The sequence below is a fragment of the Girardinichthys multiradiatus genome, chromosome 9 (genome assembly GCF_021462225.1).
Source record: "Girardinichthys multiradiatus isolate DD_20200921_A chromosome 9, DD_fGirMul_XY1, whole genome shotgun sequence".
Classification (NCBI taxonomy): Eukaryota; Metazoa; Chordata; class Actinopteri; order Cyprinodontiformes; family Goodeidae; genus Girardinichthys; species Girardinichthys multiradiatus.
The window spans coordinates 7116816-7136612 of NC_061802.1; the positions used below are offsets into that span (position 1 = coordinate 7116816).

At 39.1% G+C, this 19797-nt stretch overlaps 2 protein-coding genes across 7 annotated transcripts in view; one reads left to right on the forward strand and one right to left on the reverse strand.

The window, feature by feature from the left end:
* Window positions 1-342: 342 nt before the first annotated feature.
* Window positions 343-19797, forward strand: part of ddah1 (dimethylarginine dimethylaminohydrolase 1) — a 120407-nt gene continuing 100952 nt past the window's right edge. The window contains exons 1-4 of one of the 6 annotated variants that reach the window (XM_047374471.1): window positions 4912-5132; window positions 5239-5272; window positions 14346-14427; window positions 15084-15419. In XM_047374471.1, the coding sequence (XP_047230427.1) occupies window positions 14422-14427; window positions 15084-15419 (342 nt within the window). In that variant the 5' untranslated portion in view covers window positions 4912-5132; window positions 5239-5272; window positions 14346-14421. Of the gene's footprint in view, window positions 361-4911; window positions 5133-5238; window positions 5273-12816; window positions 12834-14345; window positions 14428-14811; window positions 15012-15083; window positions 15420-19797 lie in introns of those variants that run through there. The other 5 variants (XM_047374472.1, XM_047374469.1, XM_047374470.1 and 2 more) reach the window with 5 other exon arrangements.
* Window positions 1453-4060, reverse strand: ccn1 (cellular communication network factor 1). Its single transcript, XM_047374467.1, has 5 exons — window positions 3869-4060; window positions 3499-3727; window positions 2877-3221; window positions 2571-2773; window positions 1453-2451 (listed from the first exon to the last, which is right to left on the reverse strand). The coding sequence occupies exons 1-5, from the start codon at window positions 3914-3916 to the stop codon at window positions 2149-2151; spliced, it is 1128 nt and encodes a 375-aa protein (XP_047230423.1). The 5' UTR covers window positions 3917-4060; the 3' UTR covers window positions 1453-2148.

Sequence of the window (19797 nt, forward strand, 5' to 3'; positions counted from 1 at the left end):
TCCCTCTACCTGGGTCTGAAAAGAAACCCTTCACTGTCGTTGCCCCTGAGCTGTACTCTGTGTGCACCAGTTTAAACCTTACTGGTGGTGCAAACATCAAACCTGGGGAGAAATAAAACAACAACTGTGCAATTTGTTTCTGTTTTCTTTAATCATTAAGTTTATGTAATGCAGCTTTCATGGATATTGGGGGTCATAAAATGATAAAGAACCCAGCACCAGTGTGAGGTTGTGTCTAGTGTTGTGGCTGCAGATAAGCACATAGCAACCACATTTTCTTTCGGTCGTGTTTTTTCTCCTTGTTTTGTCCCTGTGATTGTATTTGCTAATGTCTGCTGGGCTGGAACCTAAAAGGAAGGGGTATGTGACATTTTGCACTTTTACCATTTTTTTGTTTTTGTCACTTCATAACTTTGTCAGGTGCAAAATTGAGCTGCTACAAGAGAATAATTTATGCCTGCTTACACAAACAGTAACTTAAAGTGTATTTCTAAAATCTTCTCATGGTCTACTGTAACAAAACATATTTCTGCAGAAGACAATATCTACCAGCTGCACATTGCTCACTGTTATTGCAGTTTGATCAAGGGTCAGCTGGCCCAAATGTGGATAAGAGCCAAAAATGTGCATGTTGTGGAAAATAATTTTTCAGAAAGTAATATGGAGTTAAATCAAAATATACTACTTGAGATTTTTCTATATCTTTAACTAAAATACTTTACTACAAGGGAAAATAGACTGATACACAATTGTTAAGTGGGCGGGTATTGAATGGCATACAAAATAGGGGTACCAGTGGACACATACACTTGGGTGAATTGACCCAAAGCCAAAATGGAGACTTAAATATTTTCTGCTCCTAAGGGCTGTTTATAACTGTTTAGCAGACCCCTGCAGTTTAAGAGCCTCTATAGCCCAATGAAAGTGATCTTTAAAGGCAGCTGCTAATGAATTAGGTCAATTTGGTAGCACTATTCCGCTACGTGTAAGAAGAAAAACGTGGAATGCATTCATTAGATACAGGCTATTGTACACAATTACAGTCTTTGTCTGTGTTGCATGGTGTCTAATCCCAGCACACTGAGAGCAGCACTTAAGATTCTTGGCATACTCCTGCACTCATTGCTAGCCATGGACTTAATCTCCCCTCGAACCCTTCTCAGAATCAGTCAAGTGAATGGCTTGGACAGATCAAGTGAAAGCAAGTTAGCTCCCTGCAGAATGGCATTCCAAAGCACAGAAAGTCAGTGGAGGGAGACTCCAAGGTTGGGTTATATAAAAAAGCACACTGACCCTGCTCATTGTCTGCCTGAGAATCTGTTGGCTTCACAGAATGACATAACAGGAGAAGTTCCTCTTTGGATATCCTCCCCCACCTTAGCACTTGCGAGCATTGTTTTTATTTTTTGCGCCATCCTGCAGCACACTTTTAACAAACCAAAGGAGGCAAGATTAATATTTCATAAATAAATCAGTTTTATTGTTGCATATAAAATTAAATCATTTTACAATTTATTCCAGTATTACACATAATATCCAAATAAAGTAGCTACAGTTTATTAGATAAATAATATTAATAACAATACTAAAAACATTCATCCTTTGACATGTTTCGCTTTGTCTTTTTTCATGAAGGGACATCAATAGCTGCCACAAAACATGAACAATAATGCCCACGTCAGGAAGGAATGAAACCACGCACTTGTTAGACAAGTCACTGAGTTACATTTCATTGTCTTGTTCTTTAAGATATAACATGGTATGCTAATTGAAATTGCGTGTGTGCATATCCACATATACACACACAAGTCTACAGTCTGGGTCTTGTTGGAGAGAAAGGATCAAAATATACACAGTGAATTGATATTATCAGCAACTAGTGTAAATGTACAATTTTTAATTACAACCTGCTCCATGACGAAGCTACTATCAAAGCTCCAATAATATGAAGCAATTCTTCATATTAAGAATGCTGATGTAGTCACAGCAAACAGTGCACTTCATTGAGTCCTCATGGTGTAAGTCCACAATTCCTTGGGAATCTAGTTACAACAAGAAGATGGTAGTCGGCTGCGGGTCTGCCTTCCCCCCTGCAATCATCTGGACTGCCGTTTTTTTTGTTAAGGTTTTCGGATGCTTCTCTGCCAATCAGTCTCTGAACTTGTGGATGTCATTGGAGAGGCGGTAGAAGGGGTAGGAGGCTTCGTTGGCATGTGGACAGTTGTATGTGCACTTGCAGGACTCAATCATCATGATGTTCTTATGGAAGGTCTCCCCGTCCTCACAGCGGAACCTCACCCGGATGGTTCTGGTGTCGTGGGGACTGCAGCAGCGGCCATCCACACAGGCTCCGCAGTACCTAGGTCGGTACTTCTTCAAGCTGGAGCAACCAGCGAAGTTGAACTTCACAGGCTGGCTGGACTTCTTGGTTCTGCTACACTTCTTTCCTTTCTGCAGAGGAATGAGAACAAGACAGATGGCAATCAGTTGTGTGCACAGACACAGCATTAAGATCTTCTCTATTTTATGCATTTTTCCATATCATTCAGTCATGGTTGGCTAAAGCTTACTTTCAGACTGGAGTGGGGTGACTGGGTGCATGGACGCACTTCACAGATACGTGTCTCTTTGACCAGTTTGCACTCGCTGTTGTTGTTAGTCACTCTGGTGGAGATGCCGGTTCCACAGCTCTTGGAGCAGTGGGACCAAGGTGTGGTTTGGACGATGCACTTTTGACTGTCAAACATATGGACTTCAGGCTGTGGTCTGAATGCTGTGAAAAGAAGAAGTAAAGCAAATTACCAAATCATCATATGCTTCAAATGTTAAGACAGCTCATACATCTATCCAGAAGGAGAAACAGGAATATTTCTTACCAGGTAGGGACTTGAGTCCTCCCTTGAAAATTGCAATGAGCTCATTCTTCTTGGTGAGGTCTCTCTCTAGCTCTTCAGTCACCATGTCTTTGCCAAAGATCTTTTCTAAGATGTCTGTCTCCTTGCCATCATCGCACACCCACTCTTCACAGCACTGGCCAGCAACTTTCACCAGTCTGGGATTGGCACAGCCCAGGTTGGGCAGGGAGAGCTCTTGTGGGCAAAGCGGGACACATCCCACTGCTCCATCAATGCATGTGCATTGATGTTTACAGTTGGGCTGGAAACTCTCTCCATTCTGATAGATCCTGCTGTTGTACTCACAGGGTCTGCCCTCTGACTTGGCTGCAACAGGGAAAAATCAGAAAGGAAGGAATGTTATTCTTTCCTCATCTTCTCAGAGATGTCTGCTAAAGGCATCACATGGCTGCCAGATAAGGATCGGTTCAACTGAGAAATTCATCAGGCTGCCTGAGGAGTCTCTCTCCCTCCACAGTGGGCTTTGAGGGTTACACTAGTTGCATTCCACAGTGTTGAAATCACCTAGATCCTACTCCTTTCGTTTATAGAGAGGGAAAAACAGACTGCAGGCTAATTCAAAAAGCACAGCCAAAATACATACCACGACAGATGCCTCGAGTTGTAGCAGCAGCAAAACTGGCCCCAAAGTTACACTCCAGTCCCTTGGTGTGGTCACAGGGCTCGGTCAGATTGCAGTCCTCATTCAGCTGCCTGGCGCAAACTTTGCAGCATCCGCAGCCGTCCAGGACCACGCTCACGCCGGGTGCGCACTTGGACATTTCGAGGGGACACTCACACACGGATGGGCAAGAGGAGGATGAGGAGAGGACCTGCGCAGTTGACAGGGAAAATCTTGGTTTAGACTTGAAATCTTAATTTCACATCAAACTGAAAGAACCAGCTGTTCTCTTCCCAAAAGTAATAACTGAAATGATCTTCTGTTAGAATAAACAGAAAGAATACACACTCACCAGGTGAAGGCTTTCAAGGAAGAAAACGAAAAAAGTAGACATCAGCATCTTGGAAAAACAAATTTGTGCGCGAAAAGAGGAATCCTTGGGAAAAATCTGCGCCTTGGGTATTATTCCCTCGTTTGTCTCTCTTGCTTGCTGGTAGTCTTTGTAGCGTTAGAGGCTCGTTTAGAGCAGATGAGACTCTCAGTAAAGCAGTTGCTGCCTGCTGAAGTCTGGCCACCTCCGCGCTTATATATGGTCCTGGGAAGCTGACGTCGTCCCCGCTGAAAGACGGCCAAACTATGCCAGGAATGTTTCTCGGCGCTTTTTCCATCCAAGTCCTAAGCTCCACCCTGTCTATACCTTTCTCTTTTTTTCTTGTTCAGATGGATTTTTCCTCCCTCTTGGATCCCATCTGAATACTCTTTTCCCTCCCATATTTTTCTTCACTTGTTTATCCTCTCTTTCATTTTCTTCCTCTTCTTGCTTACCACTTTGCTTTACTGCACTTTTCTAATTAAACAAAAGACTTTTCTTTTGAGCCTGCCTCGTTACTTTGTTAAAATTGTATAATATTGTTTTGTTCTCTAAATTAAGAAAAACTTGTCGTTATGTAATAATACACACAGATGCCATAAAGAATATGAACAGAATCTGCTTCTGGCTCTTGTCAGTTTCACCACAAGTATTAGTGATTAATCTCACGGTGGTGCTTATGCTGATCAGATACGTTCGTGTTTATAATTTGTTGCAGACCATGTCTAAACTAAAAAAGGCGTTTTTCTCTCTGTGAGCGTTGAAGGTGTGGGCAGAAATACGTTTACAGCGTCTATTTCTGGCTCTCCGGTGCCTTTATTCAGAGGAGCCTAAACGCTTCCAGATGCGCACCAAGAGCTCAGACGTAACAATATTGCCATATTTGGTATGGCAGTAGCCTACATTATTAACATATTTCTCTCTCTGCCCCACGATCCTGACAGCTTAAAGGGTGGTAAAATATGTTCCCCATGCTGGGGAATTCTTTTAGTTTTTTGCGTTCATTCCTTGAGGGTTCTCCTGACTTCACACAAACTGTCCACTTTATTTGGGAAGGGGGGTAGGCGGAAGAAAGTGGGTCCTGTTTTGTGTCAGTCTTTCCATAATATGTTGGTGGGGGATACAGAAAAAATACTTGTCTACGTTTTACCTTCTCAGTAAGTCCCTGCCACATGAAACAATTCCGATTCATTGAAAGTTTTCAACCAGATAGGAAAAGCAGTGCGTAAAGACGCAACAAGAGCAGGTAATGATGCTTCAAACAGCCAGACTCCCAGAAGGTTTTATGAGGATCGGAACTTTTGCAAATTTTATCTTCACATTGCTTTTTAATGTTTGTTTAATTTAAAAAGCAGCGCAGGCCAAGACGGCTAAAGAGCCTCTCTGGTGAGTTTGGACATCTTTGTTTTCTTAATCTGTTCAATGAGCTCTATTTGTACTCTGTTTACTACCTTTACGTGAATCGGACCTTTTTCTTTTTCGAAAAGAGTCTTTGCTTGTTTGAAATAAAGTGTTGAATCATTTCCCTCCTCCACGCTAAATGTCTTGGGCTAGATTTGTTTGTCTACATAGTTTTCATACTTCCATTTGAGGACACTAGATGGTGGTGTGATGAGATGAATGTACTGGATGATGTGTTTTTTTTCTATTTTGGGACTCTCAGGGCATATCTCTGTGGTTACACTGTAGACCTTCTACTGATGTCTGCGTGAGTGTTTGGCCTCAATGAGCATTCTTGTGAGTGAGTGAGTGAGTGAGTGAGTGAGTGCAGCCTGTTACTGTAGGGAATGGCTTTTTGAGCACATGTGTGCTGACTTAGAATGCAATGCACTTGTTATACTAATGGAATTGGGAATACAGGATTTCAAAGGGACATTCTATGTATTCACAGTGCCCTGCAACAGTATTAATGTATTTTCAACATGACGGTGGCAACATGATGCTGCCACCACCATGTTTCACAGTGGGGGTGGTGTGTTTAGAGTAACAGCGTTTTGCACGGACTAAAAAGTAACATTTTGGTCCATGGACCTATTGTCTGTTTCTCTGATAAATTTAAAACCACATCTGAAGCTTTTAGACCACAGATATATTTGAAAACAACATGATAATTATTCCCATTCTGAGATTAAATCACACTGTATTCACTAATTAGGCAGCTTCTGAAGGCTATTGAATGCACCTGGTTTTATTTAGGAGAGTCAGATTAAAGGTAATTGAAAACAAATTCATGCCAAAATGCTTAGATTTTGAATGGCAAAAAACTTTGAGAACCACCTATTATTTTCTTTTCACTTCACAATTATGCACTACCTTGTATTGATCTGTCGTATAAAATCCCAACAAAATACACAGGACTTGTCTTTCTAATGTGATAAAATGGGATAAGAGATCAAATACTTAAGCAAGACAAATTATTTTGACTGATTTCCATCTCCTTTGGGATTCATTTAAAGGAAATATCCTTGTACACATACTTGTATCTGAATTATGTCATATCTGTATATGTATGTCGATTTACACTGTGTGACTTGGTTTGTGTTTGTGCTTCCACCCCTTTGTTAAAGTGACAGGAAACAGTGTTTTAATTTTACGTCAAAGGGAAATAACACTCAGGAAACATTCTAGAAGGCCAATGGGTGTTTTTCCGTCCCGGTTGCAAATGAGTTTCTAATGAGGCTTTGTGAGAACCTTCAACATTCACACAACACACAGCAGAGACACTTTTTAAAGCAGATTTCTAAATGTTCTTCAATAGGCACTATCCATGCAGTTTCTGTGCCTCCAAAGGAGATGTTTAAGAAAATTCACAGTTGAACACCGTCCAAGAGATTGTGTGATTCATCATGTCTCAGTGTAATGGAAACCTGTGGTCACATCTCATAGTTCAGAGGACAGCAGTTCTCATAATCATTGTTGAGGAAGTCCATGGCCAGCAGGCTCTCCTTTCAGAGAAACAGAACAGGATTGTGTCACATGTTTAGACAACAGATTCCACTGTGGCGTTTTAAGGATTAAATATCATAAGCAGCATACTTTGTGTATGAGCAACACATCATTTCACTGTCAGCACATGGAGCAGTCGGAAGTCCTTAAAATTATGGTGAGCTCGTACAGGAATGGCTGCCTAAGTGAGTCCAACAATCAAAGCAGAGTCAAGTTCTGAAGACATACAGAACCTTAAACATTGACAGAAGACAGAGGCTTATGTCTACAGACCATTTTGACTGGATCCATTTATGATATTGTTACACTGGAAAGTAATAGGATGCAATTCAAGACGATCCTTGTTGATATTTTCTATTTATGAGGGCCATAAAAATTGATTATTTCAACAATAAATACCTGTGGCAAATAAAAAGCTGGCTTCAGACACTATTTACATAAACATATTATACAATAGGTGTCATATAGGTGTCACTTAGAGTTAACGGAGAGAGCAGAAAAAGTGTTTTGTTCTGAAAACATGACATAACCTGACAGACACCAGAACAAAAGTAAAAATATGCATATGAAAAATGGAAAAGGTTTTTCTCCAGAAAATAGGTGAAAGAGTTTGATGCTTGCAGCAGGTCAGGTCAGAGGAGTCCTGTCAGAGCAATCTGATTTTATTATATGATTTACTGCTGATAATCAAATAAATAAATAAACTCCCAGAGATAATTGCGGATGGCACATCCTGGAACTGATCACATTCTAAAGCTTAAACAAATTTATTTTCTTTTCAATTAGGACAACATTTTTATGTCCGCAAACCTAAACAGGTCTCCTATCAGTCACATGGTCTAAGAAGGTGTCGGCGAGGCTTGCTGGTGGATCTGAGCTTTAGGTGATGTTCTGCTTGAAAGTGGATTTGAATCCTGTGTACCCTGAACACCCTTCTCTTTGTGAGTTGATAAAAGGTGCATGGTCACTAACCAAAGGCAGGTATGGGATTCAGCGAAGTGAAAACTGCTGTGGATGGAAAAGAAAGGGAAGACAATCAAAAAGGGGTTGACAGAAAATAGGAATTACAAGAGGAAACAAGCCTGAAGGTTAGAACAACTTTATATGACCTTGAATCATAAAAAAAAACAAATACTATACAAATAAGTTCTAATATATCATTTTTGTATTTTTTGTATCATGGTGGTGGAGTTTAAAGCAACATAATGCACATTGTCTTACTTTTATTGCACTATTCATCATAAAAGTTAGATTCTGAAGTATTCTCAATAGGTGTCAAGTTATTTGATCCGTACTTCCCCACTGGAAAGGGATAGACATCCACACAGAGATTTCAAATGGATTCCACTCAGTGACCAAGCAATTTTCTTTCATCATTTATTTATCTTTTCAGTCATTTTATGATCAGTCATTTCTTCAGGTGAAAAACCTTAAATAACACAAAGAAACACATGATCAGGTCTAAATAGTGTAAGGAGTACCTAATTTAATTTGCCAATTACTGAAAACCCATTAAGTTGAATAAATACATTTTCATAACAAACATTAAACTTCAAATAAATGTCTATCTTCAAAATCTATCAAGTACTTCCAACAATCTTCGTCTTCACAGCAACTGTGCAAACTTGCCATAAATATACACTAAACAAACTGTTACACGTTATGTTTTCAGTGAGACAATAAGAAACAAACATTTTACTTTAAACTTTTAGCAAAAGTTAAAAAAAAAACTCTGTTGGTCTAAACCAAGCAATGCATGACAAGAGTTACTGGTCAGAAATGTTTGGACCACATCCTATTAAGCAATTCTGTGAATGCAACATCTCAGAAGCAACAATGTCCAGAACAGCATTGTTTGAAAAGTTTGCTTCCTTACTGGCTGCCTCTCTGATATTTGTAAATGTCTTTCAGTTTTGTCTAGGTTCACACATATTTGGCGGGCGAATGTGAGACTACTTTAAGTATTGTGCATCATCTCTCTAGTCCGTACACCATCCAGTTATCACAGAATTGTTCCTACCCTCTTGTTTCCAAGCTTGACCTCACAGTGAGACAGGGCCAAATCAGGCTCTGGGATGTAGAAGGGAAATTAAATCACTTTGGGTGTGTTTACATGTGTTACTGTATCATCTTGACATATGGCATCTGCTAAAATGTCCCTTTTCAGAAATATGCAGCAAATAGCACAAAAGTGTTGCTTAACACTGCTGAACCACCATCAATGTTGTAATCCTGTCCAAAAAATGTACCAGATGAGTTTTTGCAGGGCGGAAAATGGAAAAAAAAATCCTGTTCAGTCCTTGGTGACAGGTTTACTTTAGTGAAGGAAGCACAAATTGCTCCACTGTGAGGTATGTGCGCAGTCAGCTATGATGCTAAATACCAAATTTCAGCATAATGGTGATGCTTTACATTGGTCAACTGCTCAAGCTGATCTGGCCCTAACATTAAAAAATCCACACTTTATAAGGACACCACCACCTTGCAAAGGAATTAATTTCCCTTGAACCTTTTCTCATTCTGTCACATAACTATCCCAAACTTCTATGTATTTTACTAAGATTTCTCATTTTACTTTTTTACAAATACAAATCGGAAAAAATCAGCATGCATTCGAATAATCCCAACTTTAGTCTGACGCCCCTGTTGGGTTTATGAATCTGAGAATATTATTTAATATTTAATATTAATATTTAAATATTTTATCAAATAATATTTCGGTCTGTTAAGGGTTGTCCTGTGAATACCAGCCCAGTAAGGCGATGGTATTAGGACAAAATAAAAAGGTGTGAGACGAGCTCTGACATTATTGAACAGCAAAACTCTGCACATATATGGAATGAATTCACACAATTTCTTAAAATACAAGAATTTATTAACAAAAATAAGTCAACTCAAAGTCAAACATATTTCAATCAACAAACTCTTTACTATGCTAAAACAATCCAACTAACTACCAAGCAGAATTAAAGAATAACGAAGACTAATGGGCTATGTACAATATAAACACGTTGATTAAAGATGATTGAAAATCATGACCAAAAGAGTGATGCAACATTACCATGCGATGTTTATGTTTGAGAACCAAGGATTATCTTGAAGAATCTGGAAGTGAAGTTAAGTTAGTCTTGGAACTAACTTAGGCAATAATCAGCATACCTTTAGTAAAATGATTTTAGGGACACGTTATTTACTGGATTGAAAACTAAACCTTTCTGGGTAAATATTATTTAGCAGCAAACACATGTCCTTAGCTGTTAGCAGTTAAGCTAACAAAGAAGGCTGATAGCTTAGCACCAGAATCAAACACACACCTTTAAAAATACCGTTAATAAAAGGGTTAAAATGCATAAGCGTGGACGCCGCGTTATGATCAATCTTCTGTTTAAAATCATTCTTTAATAAAGTGTGTCTTAACTTTAAAAACATACAAAGAACACCACCTGAGCACGTGTGCGACAGATATTCTGCTAGCACCAAGATAGCTGAGTTCAACACAAACAAAACTAAACTTCATAAAATGAAAAATGTTTAGATCATTTCAATCTAAATCACTTCTATGTTATTCTGCCCAAACACTTAACCTCATGAACTGTGGTGAGGAACGTTGTCCAAGGCAGAGACGTTTGAAGAAATGTCCACAGTCTTTAAACGGTTAGCTACAGCTAACCTCCTTAGCTGCATGGAGTGGCGGCTGTTCTGTCGGCCGGTCTGTGAACAAATGGTTAGCTTCTAGCTAACCTCCGTAGCTGTGGATGAAAGACGACCCGTTCTGTCCGCCAACCACACTGCATGTTACCGTAACCATGGTGATGGGGTCTCTGCTGTCTTCCTTCCAGACTGGGAGACCGCTCCGCTCGGCGTCATAGAGACCGCGTCTCTGTAGGGAACTTCTTTGGGACAGTTTGCTTCTGCAGGCCTCAGAGAGAAAGTAAGCAATTCTTACACCTTAATTTCCCCGTTCATGAATGAAAATACCGGATACACAGACAGTATTTCATTCATACTTAACTTTGCATATAATTGATGATCATATGACATCCTTGGACCCAGTTGAAGAGTTTATGTCTGTTTGCCAGCAAAGAGACAGCAGCGCGCTTGTCTCCCCTATCCGGTCCCTCTCGTAGGCCGTGTGGAAGAGTTCGGCTTGTTGGAGAGGGGGTGCTCTTATTCACACAGTGGCATCATGGGAAGTCTGCTGTTACCCCCTTTTTCTCAGTTGCTGGAAGTCAGTTAAATGCAATTTATTTTGAAAGTTCCAGAAAAGTGTGTACTGGAGTTTTAATGTTGTTTCCATGGCTGGGTCCCAACACCCCTTACTAAAATTCATCACAACTTACTTCCTTCAGGAAACATTTCATTCATAGAGTGTGTAATTAGGCATCAGTAATTCTATCCCAGTAAAACAGTTTGGTGATGGTTTGTTAAACAAATCTATCTGTTTTCCAATCCACCATCAAAAAATGGAAAGAGTATGGCACAACTGCCAACCTACCAAGAGATGGCCATACACCTAAAACGACAGGCCAGATTAGGAAAACATTCATCAGAGAAGCAGCCAAGAGATATTTTGTGTCCCACATCTACCTACCTAATTATCACTGATTTGTCTGCAGAGTAAGAGACAGGAGCCCCCCCTAAGAAAAATGTAGTTAGTGGATAGATCTGATTAGCTTCCACAGAAACATCTTTTTTTTTTACCAAATAGGGCAATCTATTTTTAAATGTGTGTTCACGTTGCCTGCATAGAGTTAACTTAGGAGTTAGTGTGTGGTGATGAAAGCTGACAAGTTTAGTTTCAGTTAGAATTGCAAATCAGATAAGATCAATGATTATAGAAAATAGGTCCTTTAAAGAAACTAATTGTTTTATTATATTTTCCACCAGAATTTCACACAAAGATACTGTTTTTCAGCTCAACTAAACCCTTTAAAAATGTATGTGTTTGCTTGAGAACAGACTTCAACGTTTTTTTTTTTTACATTTTATCTTAAGTTACTGATAAAACTTCAACCTGAAAATAACAGGTAACTTACCTGCCTTCATTCTTGACAGCTCTCCAGTGGTGGCACAACATATTAACATTTCCTGTGAAATAATAAATGAATTTTAATTATGCCTTTGTAAATTAGAGAAGCTTGCTAACACAATATTAATTCATCTTCCAGTTGCTCTTACACAATCATGATCAGTTGAAATGATTGATTTGTTATGTGTTACTTTAACGTCAAAACTGATTTGGACTTTGATCAAAAGCCAGCAAAGGTAGGTATTTCTTATTTAGACATAAAAACTAAATGTTTAACCAATAACACCTTAAACCTTGTCTATATCCTGTGAATTAATAAATTATGCAAGGTAGTGGACTTTAAATAAATGTACTCTCCATCAGACTTCTATCTGTTGTGTTATGGAGGAATCAAATTAAGAAAACTCACTTCTATTGGAAGAAAAAAACTGCTTAAGCTGTATTAATTCAGAATCAAGAATAATGGAAAAAAGGAGGCTGAGCAGGGGGCAGGTGCTGGTATTTGGAAGAGGGTGGGATGCATTCGGTGATCCTAGCAGGAGTGGAAAATGGAATGTGGGGCTCTTCAGAATGTGCTGGAATGTTTAGACCAGTTGAGGATAACTGAGTGAATCTGGAACAAGAAAAGACAAACCTAGATCTCAAGGTGAAAAAAAATGCTTCTGGGGTGTCTGAACAAAACATTCCATCCATTCAGACAGCTTCGCCAGGCCCAGAACCTTCCTTAGATGGCACTGTAGGGAATAGAAGCCCCCGCCTGCATGCCATTCCTCCCATACTTGCCCTACACTTCATACAAGCAGAAAGCCCCATTTGATATTTTTGACCTTGAAGTTTGTGTGTGTTTTTTACTTGAAGTCTGCCAAGAGCAAAGTCTTCAAAGAATGAGTTCAAAAATGGAGTTGTGCTCTTATCTAAATGCATTTTATTGAACATTGCTGGAATAATGAAAATCAGTGCTGCAGAAATCAAGTAAGAAAATATCTGTTTTTCAGGCACCTCTTTTTGTATTGCTTGTTTTCTGTGGGTCTGCATGTGATTATTGTCATTCAGTTTTCTCATTTAAAGATAAATGTAACTTTTATATTATCAAGTTAATCAAGGTGAACCTCTACCTCAATTTAAATCTTTTGGATTCTCTAAAAGGTTTTCTTCAAGAGCTACATGTAGGTAGCTTAATCCATCTTCCCACTAACTCTGACTAACTCCCCTATAACTGCTGAAGAAAGGCACCCCCACATCATAATGCAGCCACCACCAAATTTCAAGCTGAAGATGGTGTCTAAAGTGTGAGGTGAAGTATTTCCAGCATTTTAGTCCCAGCTTCAGAGAGTACCCTGTTCTGCATTTGCCATAGCTTCTGTATGGCTTTTGGCAAACTGTAGACAAGACCTCTTATGGAAATGGGACTTCTTATGCATTCTTACAACTTCTTTCATAAAGTCCAGATTGGTGGCACGCACACCAAATAGATGTCCCAGTAATAGATGTTACCACCTGAGCTGTTGCCATAGGCCTCTTTGCGTGTTCTCCTTGTGTTTTCGTTTAGGAAGACAGACATGTCCTGGTTGGTTTGCAGTTCTGTCATACTCTTCACATTTTCATATGATAGATGGACAATCAAAGATAATCAAAGCTTGGAAAATTGTTTTATTATCCAACACTGCTCTGAACGTCTCGACAACTTCATCCATGACCTATCTGGTGTCTTCTTGGTCTTGATGTTGCAGTTAGTTCTCTAATGTTCTTCCAAAACTTCCAAGGCCTTCACTGCAAAAACTATATTAATACTGGTATTAGGAAAATGTTTGCACTGGATTTTATTTTGGGGTATCAGAATAAAACAAGCTGAATACACATGAACCCAAACGTTGCAAACGTTTCAGATTTGTATTGATTTAAAAAGCAATCTTTTCTTTTGGTTCTACTTTACAATTTTGTGCAACTTTGTGTTAAAAAAAATCAAATTTACTATCACAAACTCTAAATAAAAAATAAAAAAAGCTAAATAAAAAAATCAAGAGGACTGAATACTTTGCAAAGCACTGTGAATACCATCCTCAGTTGTAAATTGCTTATTCTGAATCTGAGGTGTGATGAAGAAGTGGACAACAACACTTATAACCAAGTATAAAATGCTTCATACGCCTAGTAGATTTGGATTTTAAATCATTTTCATTCAACCAAGAAGTTTGTTTCTCATAGGAAATGAGACAGGTATCTCAGAAGATAACTAAACAACGCAAGGGATAATCAGGTTTCTGTTTTTATTGACATTTTAACAACAAAGGGCATGTCTGAAACTTTTTTATACTCATCAGTAATCAACCACTAATAGAAAACTTTTTATTTGCATTAAAGCAATCAAAGGAACATCACCAGAATTTTGCATGTTTCCTCTAGTATTTTGACCACAGGTCTAGTACAAATCTTTGAGGTTGGAGGCCTCCTTAACATCACCCTAATCTTCAGCTCTCTTCACAGATTCCCTATCGGATTCAAATCAGGACTCTATCTGGGCTACTTCAAAACGTTGGCATTACCTCAAGTCAGAAGAAACATGTTGGTATGTTGAAAAGATTACAAATCCCTAAAAACCTAGTGGTATTAATACTTTTGATTTTAGCTGTATAACTTACAGTAATGCTTCTTTGGACATTTTTATAAATCCATCAATTACATTTTGATTAACTAATAAAGCCAGAAAGGTTTTATACTTTCTGTTTTGAAAATAATAATAAATAAAATACTATTCATTTACAAACTGTATCACTGTAGTAAATATGTAACTGTAAGACACTGCTGTGGCTAATTCCTTACATCTACATATAGGGGCAGTTTGAAAAAAAATCTGGCTCTTTACTACAGCAGTCCTTTGATTTGAAGGCTCTGCTGGGCTGAACCAGCGTGAAACTGATTAATCCATCTGCTTTGTGCGTTTCTGTCACTTGTTGGACTGATCGTCCCTGAGGGCTGACAGCCTCAGCCCTACACGTGATGATCGGCGCGCGTCACCGAAAGCTGTCGCTCGCCCTGAGACTGGAGCTCGACTGACTGACACTGTGTGTTGGAGGCTGTTGTAAATAAAGAATAAAAACCCAACAAACTGACAGAGAAAATAAGCAAGAGAGGCAGCATTGCATCAACAGGGTTGCGTTTTTTCTTATTTATTCGCTTAACTGTCTCTTAAGGGTGTTTTTCCAATCCTTTTTTTTCCCCCAGATTTGTGCGTGCCAAGAAAAAAAAAAAGAGGGAAGCGAAAACATGGCTGGTTTGATGGCAGGTTTTGGTCACTACACCCATGCGGTCGTCCGGGGAATCCCCGCGTCCCTGGCCAAAGAGGCGCTTAGGACCAGCCAGGCGGAGGTGGACCTGACAAGGGCGCGGACAGAACACGAGGCGTACGTCGGGGTGCTGCGGAAGAGACTCGAGCTGGAGGTGGTGGAGCTCCCCGCGGACGAGTCGCTCCCGGACTGCGTGTTTGTGGAGGACGCGGCAGTGGTGTGCGGCGAGACGGCGCTCATCACCAGACCCGGGGCGGAGAGCAGGAGGGGAGAGGTAAGGGATGTGTCAGTATGATTCAACATGCCCAACATAAAACAATAATAAAAGAAAGTTTGACGTGAGCCTGGATGGGAAGGCTCCCTCTCTCCGCTCCCTGTTGGGAGGCATTTAATAGGTAGCATGGATGCACAGGAAGCCATATGACAAATTGGGGAAACATTCAGGCGAAGATTAGATCATATTAGATTATTTTACACATAAAGCGCCCATGTGTGTATTGTTGGGGGATGACATAGTTAAATATATAAGCTTATTAACACTCCACAACGTGGAAAAATTGCAATATTTTAAGTTATAATTATACATATGTACAATAACTTTAACCTAAATGTGCCATCTGTTAACAAGGTGTCCATGTCAAACAGGCATGTCTTACATTCAGATTTTGCATTGAGTGTTAATGCATTTGTTTCCTTTATATTTTACTTCTAATTAATTGCAAGTTTGAAGCTTTTTTCTTTTATTGCATCCACTCTGTTTTTTTAATAGGGTTGCTTCATAAGTTGGAATACATTTAACATGTTGTAAGCAATGCTTAGTGCCTCAACAGATATGACCGAAATGACATTATTGGAAAACAAAGGAAACAAACAGTACATTATGTCACTGTATATGGTTGCCTAGTGAGGGAAGCTGCAGTGCAGGGTATTCATGTGTGAACGTTTGACAATGAGGGAAATGGTAGGACAGATTCTGTGAAAGTTCCCTGTCATTCCACATCAGAGTCACTTGGCTCACTGGTGATAATGGCCCCCCAGCCTCACTGACGGCAGAGATATTGATCGAAAAGCTCACTGCAGCTACCCTCATCCCTGCCACGTTTCACATATGATGCACATATTGCCAGTTAGATTTCCATTTCATCTAAGTGCCCACCATCGACACTCCACCAGTTAACCTGACAGTCATGTTTTTGGACTGTGGGAGGAAGCCGGAGTACCCGGAGAGAACCCATGCATGCACGGAGAGAACATGCAAACTCCATGCAGAAAGATCCCCGGCCTGGAGTTGAACACAGGACCTTCTTGCTGCAAGCCAACAGTGCTACCAACAGCGCCTGCTAACGGTAAAGCTTTCTAAAATCATGTAATCATCTAAGGGTGGGTATAATCAGCATTACGTCCCCCCTACCCCACCCACCCCCAGGTTAAACAAAATCTTTTCTCGTCGATGTCACCCCTGGTGAAAACCCTGGACTGTTATTTTTATTTTAATTAAAACAAATGTTTTAAATTTATTTTTTTAACTGTGTCCTGTCCAGCAGAGTAGCCCTCAGAATTGTTGTCTGAGTGCCAAGAAAAAAACCAAAAGATTTACTTTAACAAGTGGAGCATTACAGCTAGTGCTTTAAAGCTCTGCTTGATATTTATAAAAAGAAACTTTATTAGAAACTGCTTTGGGATTATTACAGTTACGGACACAGAGACAGAAATGAAAAGGAAAAAAAAAGAAGCACAAAAGAGAGAATGGGTGGGCAAAAAGGAAATGGGGAGAGAAGAAGAATAGAATGGAGGAAAGAAAGAAGGATGAAGAGAATACAAGATAACATTGATAAGATTGATCGAAAAGCTCAGTACAGCTACCCTCATCCCTGCCACATTTCACATATGATGCACATATTGCCAGTTAGATTTGCATTTCATCTAAGTGCCCACCATCGACACTCTGATAATAATATTTCGTGCATGCTTTTTATACATAAATTACATTGCATTGGTTACTTACCCTTATTGGAGTCCAGACAGGAAACATAGCAAAGCAACAAGTATAAACAATGACTAAAGACATGCTTGTGAAAATAACTTATAAATGAAATTAGTGCATTTAAGCAGAATTAGTATTTGACACTTAATTCGGTACAAATGACATTTTAACATTACTAGGTGTCAAAGCCATATTAACTGCTTAATGCAGAAGCAAATACATTTTTGCATTAAAGTGACTGTGAAGACTTTCAGCCCAAAGTTAAAATCTTATATTTTTGCGACAACTGATGACAACGACATGTGGGTGAATTTAAACACTGTCAGGATTACCCTTTACAATAAGTAATGGCTTTTAGCATTTCAGCTGTTTACAACAGCATTCAAATTTAATATATTTCACTGATTGTCTATAATGTGTTGCTTCTTGTTCCCTGGTTAGATAAGTGGTGCAATGTTCAGAACTGTCTGTACTTGTTCTTCACATGACATGAGGACACAGCTATGTTTGAACATGTTCAGACATTAATACTCTAATGCTTGGAGTTAGTTACCAGGTTTCATGAAAAACAGACTTTTTATTGATCATTGTCATAAGTTAAGAAAGTTTTGCATGCTTCCAATGAAACTGGGAACATTCCAGATCCTGCAGGCTGTCTATGAAGAGATAAATAATTATCTCTTTGCTTTGAACTTATAAAAAGCAGATGTTGCTTTGTGGGAGAATTGGCGTAGGGACTGAAAGGTGTGCTTGTCTACATTAGTAAAACAACTGCATGTTGAGTTGCTGGTAGTTTTTTATTTTTATTTTATCTTCGGGGAGATTTTTTTAACTCCCAAACTCAGTTGAATTAATTTTCAATAAATTATATCCAAAAGTCGCTTTAAAGGAAAATGAATGAGTTACCTAATGCAATAAGATACTACCTCCCTCTGTTGTTGGAACCGCGAGATCGTCCAGCGACGATGTGCGCTTATGTGATGAAGTCATTGAAAAACTGGCAACTGTTTATACAAGAATGCTGCATGAGCCACTCCGCACTTGCCAGCTAGTTGCCTGTTCACATATTTGGCTACATTTTCCTCAGAAGTGTAACAGCCTTAGGTTAGTTTTAATATGCAAGAATATCTCTATGGTCTTTCTTGAAAATATCTAGTGATAGAGACAACTGAGCCAAGTTGGGGAGTTAATGTGAAGTTGTGGCGGTGCTTCGAAAAGTGTTCCATTCTAAGCAACCGCACTGGTATAACTCATTGGTCCCACAATGCCAGCTTCATTTAGGTATGCTCATATTGTCATATTATATGCTGATTAAGTGGTTCATTTGTCAGTATTTAGGGGCTTGTCTTCGTGACCATTTAGCAGAAATGGTTTGTGAAAAGCCCCAAACAAGTTACAGTCACAAAATACTAACAGCCTATTTTCTATAGGTGAATCAGTAAATGTGAAACTTCGCTTGATCCAATGGCTGCATTTTTTGCTATAGATTATAAATATGTCATACCATGTGAGCTCTACACAATGAAATCTCAATAGTACTCCTATCGTTGTGCTATGGAAGATGCCAGAGTGGAAGCGTTTTGCTGCACCTGCATCACACCAGAGAGATCCAACAGAGCTATGAGTCCAACAATAAATGGACAGCAGGTTCAGGGTGTTAACAAGCTTAATAAATGATGTGGTAGCTTGAGAAGAGGGAGATATGGATGAGGAAAAAGAGACATTTATGGGTAAGCAAAAGAGGACAATGATCAGTTTTCCGTCATAAACAGTCACACTGCACGATTTTCCCTGAAAATGTCTGACACTGATTGCTGTTTTTTGTAGGTCTGAGAACACTAAATAAAGCGGTCAGTATTTCTGTCACAGTGACAACCTCAGCTTAAGCTTATGGCCAGACAATTTCAGATTTTGTTTTTTAGACGAGTGATAATCACACAGTATTAACCCTGCATTAGTTAAAGCTTTTAAACCAAGTGCTATTGCCCTTAATGTTTGTATTTAAATTACCTTTTTATGTAGGAAAATATAACACAGCATTCTAAAAATGTTACCATACGTTTCTTTTTTTCTGCTTTGCATAAAAGAGGGAAATGTTTACTCTGAATGAAACCTGATTCAGGTTAAGGTGATAAGAAACAGTCATGTGACAGTATGTTAGTCATGTTAATGCTCTGATTTAATGGCATAATGCCAAACATTTAAACAAAGAGAATTGGAAAGATAGCAACCTTATGAATTTAATGGTAATAAACATCCTGAATGCTTCCTTTCAGGTAGTAGTTCCTTTCAGATCTGCACCTTTCTCTTTTCTCTTTTTTCATATGGTTATCAGCTGTTTATATATTTGCATTCTAACTGTTTTTATTCAATGTGACTTGCAAATGGGGGGGATTTCAGGCTTGAGGGTTAACAGAAACTCTGCCATAATCATAAAGTGCCAAATCCTTTTAAGGGAAAACTATAAAAAGATGATGTAAAGTGTAGGGAAGGAATGTTATGGTGTAAGAGGATTTCCTAGTAGAGATTGCCTTGGAGTCATACAGACTTAATATGTTGTGTGCTCTTCCATAAAGGAACCAGAGAAATGTATTTGACTAAGACAGAGTTAAGAGCTGTACTCACGCAGGGGCGTAAACCCATATAGCTCAGTTAAATTTGCAGACTG